This window comes from Aphelocoma coerulescens, chromosome 3 (genome assembly GCF_041296385.1).
Source record: "Aphelocoma coerulescens isolate FSJ_1873_10779 chromosome 3, UR_Acoe_1.0, whole genome shotgun sequence".
Taxonomy (NCBI): domain Eukaryota; kingdom Metazoa; phylum Chordata; class Aves; order Passeriformes; family Corvidae; genus Aphelocoma; species Aphelocoma coerulescens.
The window spans coordinates 124,297,110-124,312,244 of record NC_091016.1 but is presented as its reverse complement, the minus strand read 5'-3'; the positions used below and the strand labels follow the sequence as shown (position 1 = coordinate 124,312,244).

General features: G+C 44.8%; 1 protein-coding gene across 1 annotated transcript in view; it reads right to left on the bottom strand.

Moving 5' to 3' along the window:
• Nucleotides 1–15,135, bottom strand: part of NCOA1 (nuclear receptor coactivator 1) — a 159,986-nt gene that overhangs the window by 106,452 nt on the left and 38,399 nt on the right. Inside the window, exon 4 of the mRNA XM_069011878.1 lies at nucleotides 7,659–7,825. Coding sequence (XP_068867979.1) covers nucleotides 7,659–7,825 — 167 coding nt within the window. The remainder of the gene's footprint in view (nucleotides 1–7,658; nucleotides 7,826–15,135) is intronic.

Here is a 15,135-nt window from a genome sequence, read left to right as displayed (position 1 = left end):
GGATTTTTCCCAGGAATGGCGCAGCAGAGCGATCCCGCCTTCGCTCCGGCGCTCAGCCCCAGCAGCCCCCTGATGTCCCCGCAGCTGCCGCCGGCTCCGAGCCCGATGCTGCCTCCGGCGCCGCCGGCACCGGGATACCAATCCCCGGAGATGAAATCCTGGCAGCAGGGAGCCATGGGGAATAACGGGTACGGAATCGGCCCCGGGAATCGCCGTCGGGATCGGCCGCACCCTTCGGAATCGCCTCCCGCCCCTGGATCCTCGGGGAGCTGGGAGTGGGGAACGGGATCGGGAATGGGGAGGCAGCTTCCCAGTGGGAAAGGGGAGCTTGGGGTGGGATCTTGGGAAGGGATTCCCGGCTGGGCTGGAATTCCCAGGGAATGCCCGGATCCCTGGCAGTGCCCAAGGAAAGGCTGGAGCAGCCTGGGATCATTGTGGGGTTGGAATGGGATGGGATTGGAGCTCCGTGGATCCCACCCAAAGCATCCCGGGATTCTGGGATTCCATGGAGCTGCTGGGATGGCTCCAGGCTGGGGTTCCCAGCACACAAATCCCGTGGGATGCAGCTCCGAGGGATTCAAGGATCCAGGGAATCCTCGGAGGCGCTTCCCGAGGCTGAAGGGGCTCCAGGAGAGCTGGGATTTGGAATTTGGGATTTGGGATTTGGGCTGGAGGGGCAGGAGGCAGGGAATGGCTTCCCAGTGGGAAAGGGGAGCTTGGGGTGGGATCTTGGGAGGGAATTCCCGGCTGGGCTGGAATTCCCAGGGAATGCCCGGATCCCTGGCAGTGCCCAAGGAAAGGCTGGAGCAGCCTGGGATCATCGGGGGAGGGGCCGGGCTGGGAATGGGATGGGATTGAAGCTGCGTGGATCCCAGGCAAAGCATCCCGGGATTCTGGGATCCAGGAGGCTGCGAATCCATGCCCAGGGGTTTTTCTGGGAGTCGGGGATGGGAAAGGGAAGGGAGACCCTTCCTGGAGTGCCGAGATTGCCAGGGAAGGGCCTGGAGGCCGGAATTCCTTCCCGCAGAGGAGTCGGGATGGGGCTGGATCCAATGCCAGGCTGGGAGAGGCGGGAATGGAGGGATTTCCCTGGGAAAGGGGAGCTCGGGCTGGGATCTTGGGAAGGGATTCCCGGCTGCGCTGGAATTCCCAGAGAACCCCCAGATCCCTGATCCAGACTTGGGATCCACCTGCCATCGTGGGATCGCACCAGGATGGGATTTCACCTCCGTGGATCCCACCCAAAACATTCCCGAATTCCCAGATTTCCCCTCTCTCCGGCACATCCCGAATTCCCTTTCCCTGAAGGAGATCCCACAAATCCCAATTTTTCTGGGATGGCCAAAAGCCGGAAAAGGAATTTCCCGGCCCTTCCCGGTCCTTCCCGGCCCTTCCCAGTGTTCCCATTCCCGCTCCAGCAGCAGCCCAATCCCGGGATTCTCCCAACCGGACACGGCTCCCTTTGGAAAAATTCCAACCCCAGGAATCTTTTCCAAGAATTCCATCCCTAAAATAACCGGGAAGGGGGAGGGGCGGGACCCATCTGCCACCAACGCCGGGAAGGAGCCGCGGGATGAGATCCCAAATCCTCCCTTCCCGATTTTTTCCTCGTCTCCATTCCCGGATTTTCCATTCAAAGCAGGAATTTTTTTTTTTTGGGATTTGGTTTCGGTTTTCCCGTCGGGATCTGCTCCGCTCCGGGATTTGGGGTTGGGTTTTCCCGCTTGGAATGGTTCGGGGTTTATTGGGATGAACGGGGATCGGTTTTTTGGGATAGAGGGGATTTGTAGGGATGGTCTGAACCACGTGGAAAACCCCGGAATTCCCGATTTTCCCAATCCCAATTTTCCCTTCTTAAATCCCAATTATTAAATACCAATTTTCCCCTATTAAATCCCAATTTTCCCTTACTAATTTTCCCTTATCAAATCCCAATTTTCCCTTATTAAATGCCTCATTAAATCCCAATTTTCCCTTATTAATTATCCGTTACTAAATCCCAATTTTCCCTTATTAAATCCCAATTTTCCCTTATCAAATCCCAATTTTCCCTTATTAAATGCCTCATTAAATCCCAATTTTCCCTTATTAATTATCCGTTACTAAATCCCAACTTTCCCTTATTAAATCCTAATTTTCCCCCATTAAATCCCTCATTAAATCCCAATTTTCTCTTACTAATTATCCCTTATTAAATCCCATAAATCCCTCATTAAATCCCAATTTTCCCTTATTAATTATCCCTTATTAAATCCCAATTTTCCCTCATTAAATCCCAATTTTCCCTTACTAATTATCCCTTATCAAATCCCAACTTTCCTTTATCAAATCCCAATTTTCCCTTATTAAATCCCTCATTAAATCCCAATTTTCCCTTACTAATTATCCCTTATTAAATCCCATAAATCCCTCATTAAATCCCAATTTTCTCTTACTAATTATCCCTTATTAAATCCCATAAATCCCTCATTAAATCCCAATTTTCCCTTATTAATTATCCCTTATTAAATCCCAACTTTTCCTTATTAAATCCTAACTTTCTCTTATTAAATTCCTCATTAAATCCCAATTTTCCCCTATTAATTATCCCTTATTAAATCCCAATTTTCCTTTATCAAATCCCAATTTTCCCTTATTAAATCCCTCATTAAATCCCAACTTTTCCCTAATTAATTATCCCTTATTAAATCCCATAAATCCCTCATTAAATCCCAATTTTCCCTTATTAATTATCCCTTATTAAATCCCAACTTTCCCTTATTAAATCCTAATTTTCCCCCATTAAATCCCTCATTAAATCCCAATTTTCCCCTATTAATTTTCCCTTATCAAATCCCAATTTTCCCTTATCAAATCCCAATTTTCCCCTATTAAATCCCTCATTAAATCCCAATTTCCCCTTATTAATTATCCTTTATTAAGTCCCAACTTTCCCTTATTAAATCCCAGTTTTCTCTAATTAAACCCCTCATTAAATCCCAATTTTCCCTTATTAATTATCCGTTACTAAATCCCAATTTTCCCTTATTAAATCCCAGTTTTCCCTTATTAAACCCCTCATTAAATCCCAATTTTCCCTTATTAATTATCCCTTATTAAATCCCAATTTTCCTTTATCAAATCCCAATTTTCCCTTATTAAATCCCTCATTAAATCCCAACTTTCCCCTATTAAACCCCAAATTTCCCTTATTAATTATCCCTCATTAAATCCCAATTTTCCCTATTAAACCCCAATTTTCCCTTATCCCAGATTTCCCTCATTAAACCCCAATTTTCCCTTATTAATTTTCCCTCATTAAATCCTGATTTTCCCTATTAAATCCCAATTTTCCCTTATTAATTATCCCTCATTAAATCCCCATTTTCCCTTATTAAACCCCAATTATCCCTGATTTATTAAATCCCAAATTCCCCATATTAAATCCCAATTTTTCCTCATCAAATCCAAATTTTCTCTTTTCCGGATTTTCCCCTCTAAATCCCCCCTCCAGGACCTTTTCCCCCCTTCCAGGACCTTTTCCCAAATTCCACGCCCTTTCCCCACCCTTCCAGGACCTTTTCCCATCACTCCACGCCCTTTTCCTGCCCTTCCAGGCCCTTTTCCTGCCCTTCCAGGACCTTTTCCCATCACTCCACGCCCTTTCCCCATCCTTCCAGGACCTTTCCCCCCCCTTCCAAGCCCTTTTCCTGCCCTTCCAGGACCTTTTCCCCCCATTCCAGGCCCTTCCCCCGCCCTTCCAGGCTCCTTTTCCCCCCTTCCAGGACCTTTTCCCATCACTCCAGAACCCTTTCCCCCCTTCCAGGACCTTTTCCCATCACTCCAGAACCCTTTCCCCCCTTCCAGGACCTTTTCCCATCACTCCATGCCCTTTTCCTGCCCTTCCAGGCCCTTTCCCCGCCCTTCCAGAACCTTTTCCCCCATTCCAGAACCTTTTCCCCACCCTTCCACTCCCTTCCCCGACCCTTCCAAGACCCTTTTCCCCCTTCCAGGACCTTTTCCCATCACTCCAGAACCTTTTCCCCCCTTCCAGGACCTTTTCCCATCACTCCACTCCCCTCCCCATCCTCCCACTCCCTTTCCCTCCCCTTCCAGGACCTTTTCCCATCACTCCAGAACCTTTTCCCCCCATTCCACTCCCTTCCCCCACCCTCCCACTCCCCTCCCCCCCCTCCCACTCCCCTTTCCCTGCCCTTCCAGGACCTTTTCCCATCACTCCACTCCCTTCCCCCACCCTTCCACTCCCTTCCCCCGCCCTTCCAGGACCTTTTCCCACCCTTCCACTCCCTTCCCCCACCCTTCCAGGCTCCTTTTCCCCCCTTCCAGGACCTTTTCCCATCACTCCACTCCCTTCCCCCCCCCTTCCACTCCCTTTCCCGGCCCTTCCACGCTCTTTCCCCACCCTTCCAGGACCTTTTCCCATCACTCCATGCCCTTTTCCTGCCCTTCCAGGACCTTTTCCTATCACTCCACGCCCTTTCCCCACCCTTCCACTCCTTTTCCCCACCCTTCCAGGACCCTTTCCCCCTTTCCACTCCCTTTCCCCGCCCTTCCAGGACCTTTCCCTGCCCTTCCAGGACCTTTTCCCATCACTCCACGCCCTTTCCCCGCCCTTCCAGGACCTTTTCCCATCACTCCACTCCCTTCCCCACCCTCCCACTCCCCTCCCCACCCTCCCACTCCCTTTCCCCCCTTCCAGGACCTTTTCCCATCACTCCACGCCCTTTCCCTCCCCTTCCAGGACCTTTTCCCATCACTCCACGCCCTTTTCCTGCCCTTCCAAGCCCCTTCCCCACCCTTCCACTCCCTTTCCCCGCCCTTCCAGGACCTTTTCCCACCCTTCCACTCCCTTCCCCCACCCTTCCAGGCTCCTTTTCCCCCCTTCCAGGACCTTTTCCCATCACTCCAGAACCTTTTCCCCCCTTCCAGGACCTTTTCCCATCAGTCCAGAACCTTTTCCCCCCTTCCAGGACCTTTTCCCATCACTCCAGAACCCTTTCCCCCCTTCCAGGACCTTTTCCCATCACTCCATGCCCTTTTCCTGCCCTTCCAGGACCTTTTCCCCCCTTCCAGGACCTTTTCCCCCATTCCAGAACCTTTTCCCCACCCTTCCACTCCCTTCCCCGACCCTTCCAGGACCCTTTTCCGCCTTCCAGGACCTTTTCCCATCACTCCACGCTCTTTCCCCCCCTTCCAGGCCCTTTTCCCCCCTTCCACACTCTTTCCCCGCCCTTCCAGGACCTTTTCCCACCACTCCAGGACCTTTTCCCATCACTCCAGAACCCTTTCCCCCCTTCCAGGACCTTTTCCCATCACTCCATGCCCTTTTCCTGCCCTTCCAGGACCTTTTCCCCCCTTCCAGGACCTTTTCCCCCATTCCAGAACCTTTTCCCCACCCTTCCACTCCCTTCCCCCACCCTTCCAGGCCCTTTCTCCACCCTTCCAGGACCTTTTCCCCCCTTCCAGGACCTTTTCCCATCTCTCCATGCCCTTTTCCTGCCCTTCCAGGACCTTTTCCCATCACTCCACTCCCTTCCCCACCCTCCCACTCCCCTCCCCACCCTCCCACTCCCCTTTCCCCGCCCTTCCAGGACCTTTTCCCATCACTCCATGCCCTTTTCCTGCCCTTCCAAGGTCCTTCCCCACCCTTCCACTCCCTTTCCCCACCCTTCCAGGACCTTTTCCCACCACTCCAGGACCTTTTCCCCCATTCCAGAACCTTTTCCCCACCCTTCCACTCCCTTCCCCGACCCTTCCAGGACCCTTTTCCGCCTTCCAGGACCTTTTCCCATCACTCCACGCTCTTTCCCCACCCTTCCAGGACCTTTTCCCATCACTCCACACCCTTTTCCTGCCCTTCCAAGCCCCTTCCCCACCCTCCCACTCCCTTTCCCCGCCCTTCCAGGACCTTTTCCCATCACTCCAGAACCATTTCCCCCCATTCCACGCCCTTCCCCGACCCTTCCAGGACCTTTCCCCACCCTTCCAGGACCTTTTCCCATCACTCCACGCCCTTTCCCCACCCTCCCACTCCCCTCCCCCACCCTTCCACTCCCCTTCCCCATCCTCCCACTCCCCTTTCCCCCCTTCCAGAACCTTTTCCCATCACTCCACGCCCTTTCCCCACCCTTCCAGGACCCTTTTCCCCCCTTCCAGGCTCTTTCTCTGCCCCTCCAGGACCTTTCCTTGCCCTTCCAGGACCTTTTCCCATCACTCCAGAACCTTTTCCCCCCTTCCAGGACCTTTTCCCATCACTCCAGAACCTTTTCCCCCCTTCCAGGACCTTTTCCTATCACTCCACTCCCTTCCCCCACCCTCCCACTCCCCCTTCCCACCCTCCCTCTCCCCTTCCCCGCCTTCCAGGACCTTTTCCCATCACTCCACTCCCTTCCCCCCCCCTCCCACTCCCCTTCCCCCACCCTTCCAGGCCCTTTCTCCACCCTTCCAGGACCTTTTCCCCCATTCCAGAACCTTTTCCCCACCCTTCCACACCCTTCCCCACCCTCCCACTCCCTTTCCCCGCCCTTCCAGGACCCTTTTCCCCCCTTCCAGGCTCTTTCTCTGCCCCTCCAGGCCCTTTCCCCGCCCTTCCAGGACCCTTTTCCCATCACTCCATGCCCTTTTCCTGCCCTTCCAGGACCTTTTCCTATCACTCCACTCCCTTCCCCCCCCCTCCCACTCCCCTTTCCCTCCCCTTCCAGGCCCTTTTCCCCCATTCCACTCCCTTCCCCCACTCTTCCACTCCCTTTCCCCGCCCTTCCAGGACCTTTTCCCATCACTCCAGAACCATTTCCCCCCATTCCATGCCCTTCCCCGACCCTTCCAGGACCTTTCCCCACCCTTCCAGGACCTTTTCCCATCACTCCACGCCCTTTCCCCACCCTCCCACTCCCCTTTCCCCCCTTCCAGGACCTTTTCCCGTCACTCCATGCCCTTTTCCTGCCCTTCCAGGCCCCTTTTTCCCCCTTCCAGGACCTTTTCCCATCACTCCAGGCCCTTTTCCCCCATCCCACTCCCTTTCCCCCCCCCTCCCACTCCCCTCCCCGCCCTCCCACTCCCTTCCCCCACCCTCCCACTCCCCTTTCCCCCCTTCCAGGACCTTTTCCCATCACTCCACGCCCTTTCCCCACCCTTCCACTCCCTTTCCCCCCCTCCCACTCCCCTTTCCCCCCTTCCAGGACCTTTTCCCATCACTCCAGAACCTTTTCCCCCCATTCCACTCCCTTCCCCACCCTTCCAGGACCTTTTCCCACCCTTCCACTCCCTTCCCCCACCCTTCCAGGCTCCTTTTCCCCCCTTCCAGGACCTTTCCCCATCACTCCACTCCCTTCCCCCCCCCTCCCACTCCCCTTTCCCTCCCCTTCCAGGCCCTTTTCCCCCATTCCACTCCCTTCCCCCACCCTCCCACTCCCCTTTTCCCCTTCCAGGCCCTTTTCCCTGCCCTTCCAGGCCCTTTCCCCCCTCTCCCACTCCCCTCCCCCCCCCTCCCACTCCCCTCCCCCACCCTTCCCCTCCCTTCCCCCGCCCTTCCAGGACCTTTTCCCATCACTCCAGAACCTTTTCCCCCCCTCCCACTCCCCTCCCCCCCCCTCCCACTCCCCTCCCCACCCTCCCACTCCCCTTTTTCCCCCCTTCCAGGACCTTTCCCCCATGCTCACCCTGCTCCAGCCGTTTCAGCTGCTGGATTTGATCCACGGTTTTCCGCAGGATTTGGCTCCGTTCGGGTTTCCCGCTCAGGCCCTCGATGTCGCCCATGTTGGCCGAGAGCAGCTCCGCCAGCTCCTCCAGGTATTTGTGCTCCTGCTCGCGCCGCCGCTTCTCGCGGCTGCCGGCCGAAAGGAGGGAAAATCCCACATTTTTAGGGATTTGAAAGGGTTTGGGGGGTTTATCCCGTTTTTTCCCGATTTTTTCCGGCGTTTTTTGGGGATTTTTCGGGGGTTTTTGTGATTTTTTTCGGATTTTTTTCGGATTTTTTTCGGCTTTTTTTCGGATTTTTGTGGGGTTTTTAAACGATTTTTTCCTGATTTTTTCCTGATTTTTTCCGGGTTTTTTGGGATTTTTCGGGGGTTTTTTGTGATTTTTTTCGGATTTTTTTCGGATTTTTTTCGGATTTTTGTGGGGTTTTTAATGGTTTTTTCCCGATTTTTTCCTGATTTTTTTCCGGATTTTTTCCAGATTTTTTTCCAGATTTTTTCCAGATTTTTTCCGGATTTTGGGGGGGTTTTTAACGATTTTTTTTGGATTTTTTCGGATTTTTGTGGGTTTTTGAATGTTTTTTTCCTGATTTTTTCCGGTTTTTTGCAGATTTTTTGCGAGTTTTTTCGCTTTTTTTTCAGTTTTTAAGGATTTGGCTCCGTTCGGGTTTCCCGCTCAGGCCCTCGATGTCGCCCATGTTGGCCGAGAGCAGCTCCGCCAGCTCCTCCAGGTATTTGTGCTCCTGCTCGCGCCGCCGCTTCTCGCGGCTGCCGGCCGAAAAGAGGGAAAATCCCACGTTTTTAGGGATTTGAAAGGGTTTGGGGGGTTTATCCCGTTTTTTCCCGATTTTTTCCGGGGTTTTTTGGGGATTTTTCGGGGGTTTTTGTGATTTTTTTCGGATTTTTTCCGGATTTTTTTTGGATTTTTTTCGGATTTTTTAATGATTTTTATGGGGTTTTTTAATGGTTTCTTCCTGATTTTTTCCTGATTTTTTCCTGACTTTTTCCGGATTCTTTCCCGTTTTTTTCCGGGTTTTTTGCGGATTTTTCGCCGTTTTTAACGATTTTTCTCGGATTTTTGTGGGGTTTTTTAATGGTTTCTTCCTGATTTTTTCCTGATTTTTTCCTGACTTTTTCCGGATTCTTTCCCGTTTTTTTCCGGGTTTTTTGCGGATTTTTCGCGGTTTTTAACGATTTTTCTCGGATTTTTGTGGGGTTTTTTAATGGTTTCTTCCTGATTTTTTCCTGATTTTTTCCTGACTTTTTCCGGATTCTTTCCCGTTTTTTTCCGGGTTTTTTGCGGATTTTTCGCGGTTTTTAACGATTTTTCTCGGATTTTTGTGGGGTTTTTTAATGGTTTTTTCCTGACTTTTTCCTGATTTTTTCCTGACTTTTTCCGGATTTTTTCCCGATTTTTTCCCGATTTTTTCCAGATTTTGCGGGGTTTTTAACGATTTTTTTCGAATTTTTTAATGATTTTTGTGGGGTTTTTTAATGGTTTTTTCCTGATTTTTTTTCCTGATTTTTTCCCGATTTTTTCCCGATTTTTTCCTGATTTTTTTCGTGTTTTTTTCCAGGTTTTTTGGGGATTTTTGTGGGTTTTTTATGATTTTTTTCAGATTTTCTAATGATTTTTGTGGGCTTTTTTAATGGTTTTTTCCGGATTTTTTCCTGATTTTTTCCTGATTTTTTCTGGGTTTTATCCCGTTTTTTCCCGATTTTTTCCCACATTTTTGGGGATTTTTTGGGGGATTTTTCAGGGTTTTTTTTGATTTTTTTCGGATTTTTTTCGGCTTTTTTGCGGATTTTTGTGCGGTTTTTTAATGGTTTCTTCCTGATTTTTTCCGGGTTTGTTCCTGATTTTTTCTGGGTTTGTTCCTGATTTTTTCCTGATTCTTTCCGGATTTTTTCCGGGTTTTTTGCGGATTTTGGGGGGTTTTTAATGATTTTTTTCGGATTTTTTTCAGATTTTTGTGCAGCTTTTTAATGGTTTTTTCCGGATTTTTTCCTGATTTTTTCTGGGTTTTATCCCGTTTTTTCCCGATTTTTTCCGGGGTTTTTTGGGGATTTTTCGGGGGTTTTTGTGATTTTTTTCGGATTTTTTTCGGATTTTTTTCGGATTTTTGTGGGGTTTTTTAATGGTTTTTTCCTGATTCTTTCCTGATTTTTTCCGGGTTTTTTCTGGTTCTTTTTCTGATTTTTTCCTGATTTTTTCCGGATTTTTTCCAGATTTTTTCCCGGATTTTTTCCATATTTTTTCCGGATTTTGGGGGGTTTTTAACGATTTTTTCCGGATTTTTAAATGATTTTTGTGGGGTTTTTAAATGATTTTTTCCCGATTTTTTCCGGGTTTTTGGGGATTTTTCGGGTTTTTTTTGTGATTTTTTTTGGATTTTTTTCGGATTTTTGTGGGGTTTTTTAATGATTTTTTCCTGATTTTTTCCTGATTTTTTCCGGTTTTTTTCTGGTTCTTTTTCGGATTTTTTCCGGATTTTTTCCAGATTTTTTCCGTTTTTTTTCCGGGTTTTTTGCGGTTTTTCTTGGGTTTTTAATGATTTTTTTCTGATTTTTTAATGATTTTTGTGCTTTTTTAAAAGATTTTTTCCTGATTTTTTCCGGGTTTTTTGCGGATTTTTGGGGGGTTTTAAATGATTTTTTTCGGATGTTTTAGTGATTTTTGTGGGGTTTTTAAATGATTTTTTCCTCATTTTTTCCTGATTTTTTCCTGCTTTCTCTCTGATCTTTTCCCGATTTTTTCCTGATTTTTCTCTGATTTTTTATGATTTTTTCCTGCTTTTTCCCTGTTTTTTTTCTGCTTTTTTCCTGATTTTTTCCCTTTTTTTCCCTGCATTTTTCCCGATTTTTTCCTGGTTTTTTCCTGCTTTTTTTGTGGGTTTTTTTCTGCTTTTTTTCTGATTTTTTCCTGCTTCTTTTATGATTTTTTTATGATTTTTTAAATTTTTTTTCTAATTTTTGAGCTTTTTTTCCGGATTTTTTTCCTCATTTTTTCCAGATTTCTTCCCGATTTTTTTCTGCTTTTTCTCCGATTTTTTTCTGGTTTTTTCCCCACTTTTTTTTCTGATTTTTTCTGATTTTTTCCTGATTTTTTCTGATTTTTAATGATTTTTGTGCTTCTTTTTTTATGCTTTTTTCCAGGTTTTTTCCTGCTTTTTCCCGATTTCTTTCTGCTTTTTCTCGGATTTTTTCTGATTTTTTCCAGATTTTTTCTTGCTTTTTTTCTGCTTTTTCTCTGATTTTTTCCTGCTTTTTTCTGATTTTTTTCTGATTTTTTCCCACTTTTTTCTGCTTTTTCTCTGATTTTTTCTGGTTTTTTTCTCCTTTTTTCTGCTTTTTTCTAATTTTTTCTGATTTTTTTTCCTGATTTTTTTCTGTTTTTTTCCTGATTTTCTCCCGATTTTTTCCTGATTTTTCCATTTCTTCCCTTTTTTTCCTGGATTTTTTTCTGATTTTTTCCAGATTTTTTTGAGGTTTTTTTCCGATTTTTTCCTGGTTTTTTTCTGCTTTTTTTCTAATTTTTTCCTGCTTTTTTTCCTGCTTTTTTCCCCGATTTCTTCCTGATTTTTTCCATTTTTTTCTTGGATTTTTCCTGATTTTTTCCTGCTTTTTCCCCAGTTTTTACCCAATTTTTTTCCGTTTTTTTCTTGGTTTTTTTCTACTTTTATCTGATTTTTTCCTGCTTTTTTACGATTTTTGTGCTTTTTTGTTGTGATTTTTTCCCAATTTTTTCCTGATTTTTTTCTGAGTTTTTCCCGATTTTTTCCTGCTTTTTCCCCACTTTTTCTGGTTTTTTCCGGATTCTTTTCTAATTTTTTCCTGCTTTTTTTCTGCTTTTTTCTGATTTTCTCAGATTTTTTTCCAGATTTTTTGCTGCTTTTTTTCCAGATTTTTTCCTGATTTTTCCCAGTTTTTTTCCTGGATTTTTCCTGACTTTTTCCTGATTTTTTCCCTGATTTTTTTCTGATTTTTTTCTGATTTTTCCCTGATTTTTCCCAGCTTTTTTCCTGCTTTTTTTTTGCCTTTTTTTTTTCTTTTTTCCTGATTTTTCCCTGATTTTTCCTGATTTTTTTTCTTTTTTTCCTGTTTTTTTACTGCTTTTTTTTCCTTTTTCCCTGATTTTTCCCAGCTTTTTTCCTGGGGTTTTTTTGCCTTTTTTTTTTCTTTTTTCCTGATTTTTCCCTGATTTTTCCTGATTTTTTTTTCTTTTTTCCTGCTTTTTTCCTGCTTTTTTTTCCTTTTTCCCTGATTTTTCCCAGCTTTTTTCCTGCTTTTTTTTTGGCCTTTTTTTTTCTTTTTTCCTGCTTTTTTCCTGCTTTTTTCCTGTTTTTTTTTTTCTTTTTTCCTGTTTTTTCCCTGATTTTTTTTCCTTTTTCCCTGATCTTTTCCTCGCTTTTTTCCTGTTTTTTTCCTGCTTTTTTTTTGCTTTTTTTCCGATTTTTTTTCCTGGTTTATTTCCTGATTTTTTTTTCTTTTTTCCTGCTTTTTTCCTGCTTCTTTTTCCTTTTTCCCTGATTTTTCCCAGCTTTATTCCTGTTTTTTTCCTGCTTTTTTTGCTTTTTCCCTGATTTTTCCCAGCTTTTTTCCTGCTGTTTTTTGCCCTTTTTTTTGGCTTTTTTCCTGATTTTTCCCCGCTTTTTTCCTGTTTCTTTTTTAATTTTTTCCTGAATTTTTTCCTGATTTTTTCCCTGATTTCTTTTTTCTTTTTTCCTTGATTTTTTTTTCTTTTTTCCTGCTTTTTTCCTGCTTTTTTTTTCCTTTTTCCCTGATTTTTCCCAGCTTTTTTCCTGCTTTTTTTTTTTGCCTTTTTTTTTCTTTTTTCCTGATTTTTTCCCCGCTTTTTTCCTGGTTTTTTTTTCTTTTTTCCTGTTTTTTTCCTGCTTTTTTTTCCTTTTTCCCTGATCTTTTCCTCGCTTTTTTCCTGTTTTTTTCCTGCTTTTTTTTTTGCTTTTTTTCCCGATTTTTTTCCTGGTTTATTTCCTGATTTTTTTTTCTTTTTTCCTGCTTTTTTCCTGCTTTTTTTTCCTTTTTCCCTGATTTTCCCCAGCTTTTTTCCTGCTTTTTTCCTGTTATTTTTTTGATTTTTTTTTCTTTTTTCCTGTTTTTTTCCTGCTTTTTTTTCCTTTTTCCCTGATTTTTCCCAGCTTTATTCCTGGATTTTTCCTGATTTTTTCCTGATTTTTTTTCCCTGATTTTTTTCTGATTTTTTCCTGATTTTTCCCAGCTCTTCTCCTGCTTTTTTTTTGCCTTTTTTTTTCTTTTTTCCTGATTTTTCCCTGATTTTTCCTGATTTTTTTTCTTTTTTTCCTGTTTTTTTCCTGCTTTTTTTTTCCTTTTTCCCTGATTTTTCCCAGCTTTTTTCCTGTTTTTTTCCTGTTATTTTTTTGCTTTTTTTTTCTTTTTTCCTGATTTTTCTCCTAATTTTTCTCCTGATTTTTTCCCCGCTATTTTCCTGCTTTTTCCTGCTTTTTTTGCTTTTTCCCTGATTTTTCCCAGCTTTTTTCCTGCTGTTTTTGCCCTTTTTTTGGCTTTTTCCCTGATTCTTTCCCCGCTTTTTTCCTGTTTTTTTTTTAATTTTTTCCTGATTTTTTTCCCCACTTCTTTTTTCCTTTTTCCTTGATTTTTTTTCTTTTTTCCTGCTTTTTTCCTGATTTTTTTTTAACTTTTTCCTGATTTTTTCCCCATTTCTTTTTTCTTTTTTCCTTGATTTTTTTTGCTTTTTCCCTGCTTTTTTCCTGATTTTTTTTAAATTTTTTCCTGATTTTTTTCCCGATTTCTTTTTCCTTTTTTCCTTGATTTCTTTTTCTTTTTTCCTGCTTTTTTTCCTGCTTTTTTTTGAACTTTTTCCTGATTTTTTCCCCGATTTCTTTTTTTTTTCCTTGATTTTTTTTGCTTTTTCCCTGCTTTTTTCCTGATTTTTTTTTAATTTTTTCCTGATTTTTTTCCCCATTTCTTTTTCCTTTTTTCCTTGATTTCTTTTTCTTTTTTCCTGCTTTTTTTCCTGCTTTTTTTTTGAACTTTTTCCTGATTTTTTCCCCGATTTCTTTTTTCCTTTTTCCTTGATTTTTTTTCTTTTTCCCTGCTTTTTTCCTGCTTTTTTTAAAATTTTTTCCTGATTTTTTCCCCATTTCTTTTTTCCTTTTTCCTTGATTTTTTTTCTTTTTTCCTGCTTTTTTTCTGCTTTTTTTTAAAATTTTTTCCTGATTTTTTTCCCAATTTCTTTTTTCTTTTTTCCTTGATTTTTTTTGCTTTTTCCCTGCTTTTTTCCTGATTTTTTTTTAATTTTTTCCTGATTTTTTTCCCCATTTCTTTTTTCCTTTTTCCTTGATTTCTTTTTCTTTTTTCCTGCTTTTTTTCCTGCTTTTTTTTGAACTTCTTCCTGATTTTTTTCCTGATTTCTTTTTTCTTTTTCCCTTAATTTTTTTTGCTTTTTTCCTCCTTTTTTCCTCCTTTTTTCCTTCTTTTTTTGCTTTTTTTTTTTGCATTTTTCCTCATTTCTTCCTGAAACCCTTGGGGGGGTTTTCCCATGGATTTTTTTGGGAATGACGGAGCTTTTCCTTGGAATCCGAACTTGAGATTTGTTCCCTGATTCCCAGAGAATCCCAACTTTTTCCCAACTTTTTCCCAACTTTTTCCCAGCTTTTTCCCCCCCTTTTTTTCCCGCTTTTCCCCCAGGGAGCCTGGAAACGCCTCTGGAATCCCATCCCAGCTGCTCCATCCCGGAATTTTTTCCTTAAATCCATGGAAAGCTCCCACACGGAGCAGCTTGGAGCGACCAGGACCAATCCTGGAATTCCGGATGGGAAAATATTCCCGGAGCTCTTCGGGATCCGCCGATCCCGAGGGGAATTCCAGGATTTCGGGCGCTCCCTCCGCTCCGGAGCCGATTCCCACTGGAATTCCCACATTTACAACCCCCCTCCCCCTCCCCCCACCCCGGATTCCTTTGGGAAGGCAGCAGGAAATTCGGGATGAACCCCAGCATTCCCAGGAAAAGTCGGGACGGATCCCAGGAAATTCGGGATGAACCCCAGCATTCCCAGGAAAAGTCGGGACGGATCCCATCCCTCGTTAACCGGGATCCGCCGTTCCCGGAAAACCGCGGGAATTCCGAGGGATCCGGGAATTCTGAAGGGATCCGGGAATTCTGATGGATCCGGGAATTCTGATGGATCTGGGAATTCCGAAGGGATCCGGGAATTCTGATGGATCCGGGAATTCCGACAGATCCGGGAATTCTGATGGATCCGGGAATTCCGAGGGATCCGGGAATTCCGACGGATCCGGGAATTCCGACAGATCCGGGAATTCCGAGGGATCCGGGAATTCTGATGGATCCGGGAATTCTGATGGATCCGGGAATTCCGACAGATCTGGGAATTCCGAAGGGATCCGGGAATTCTGATGGATCCGGGAATTCCGACAG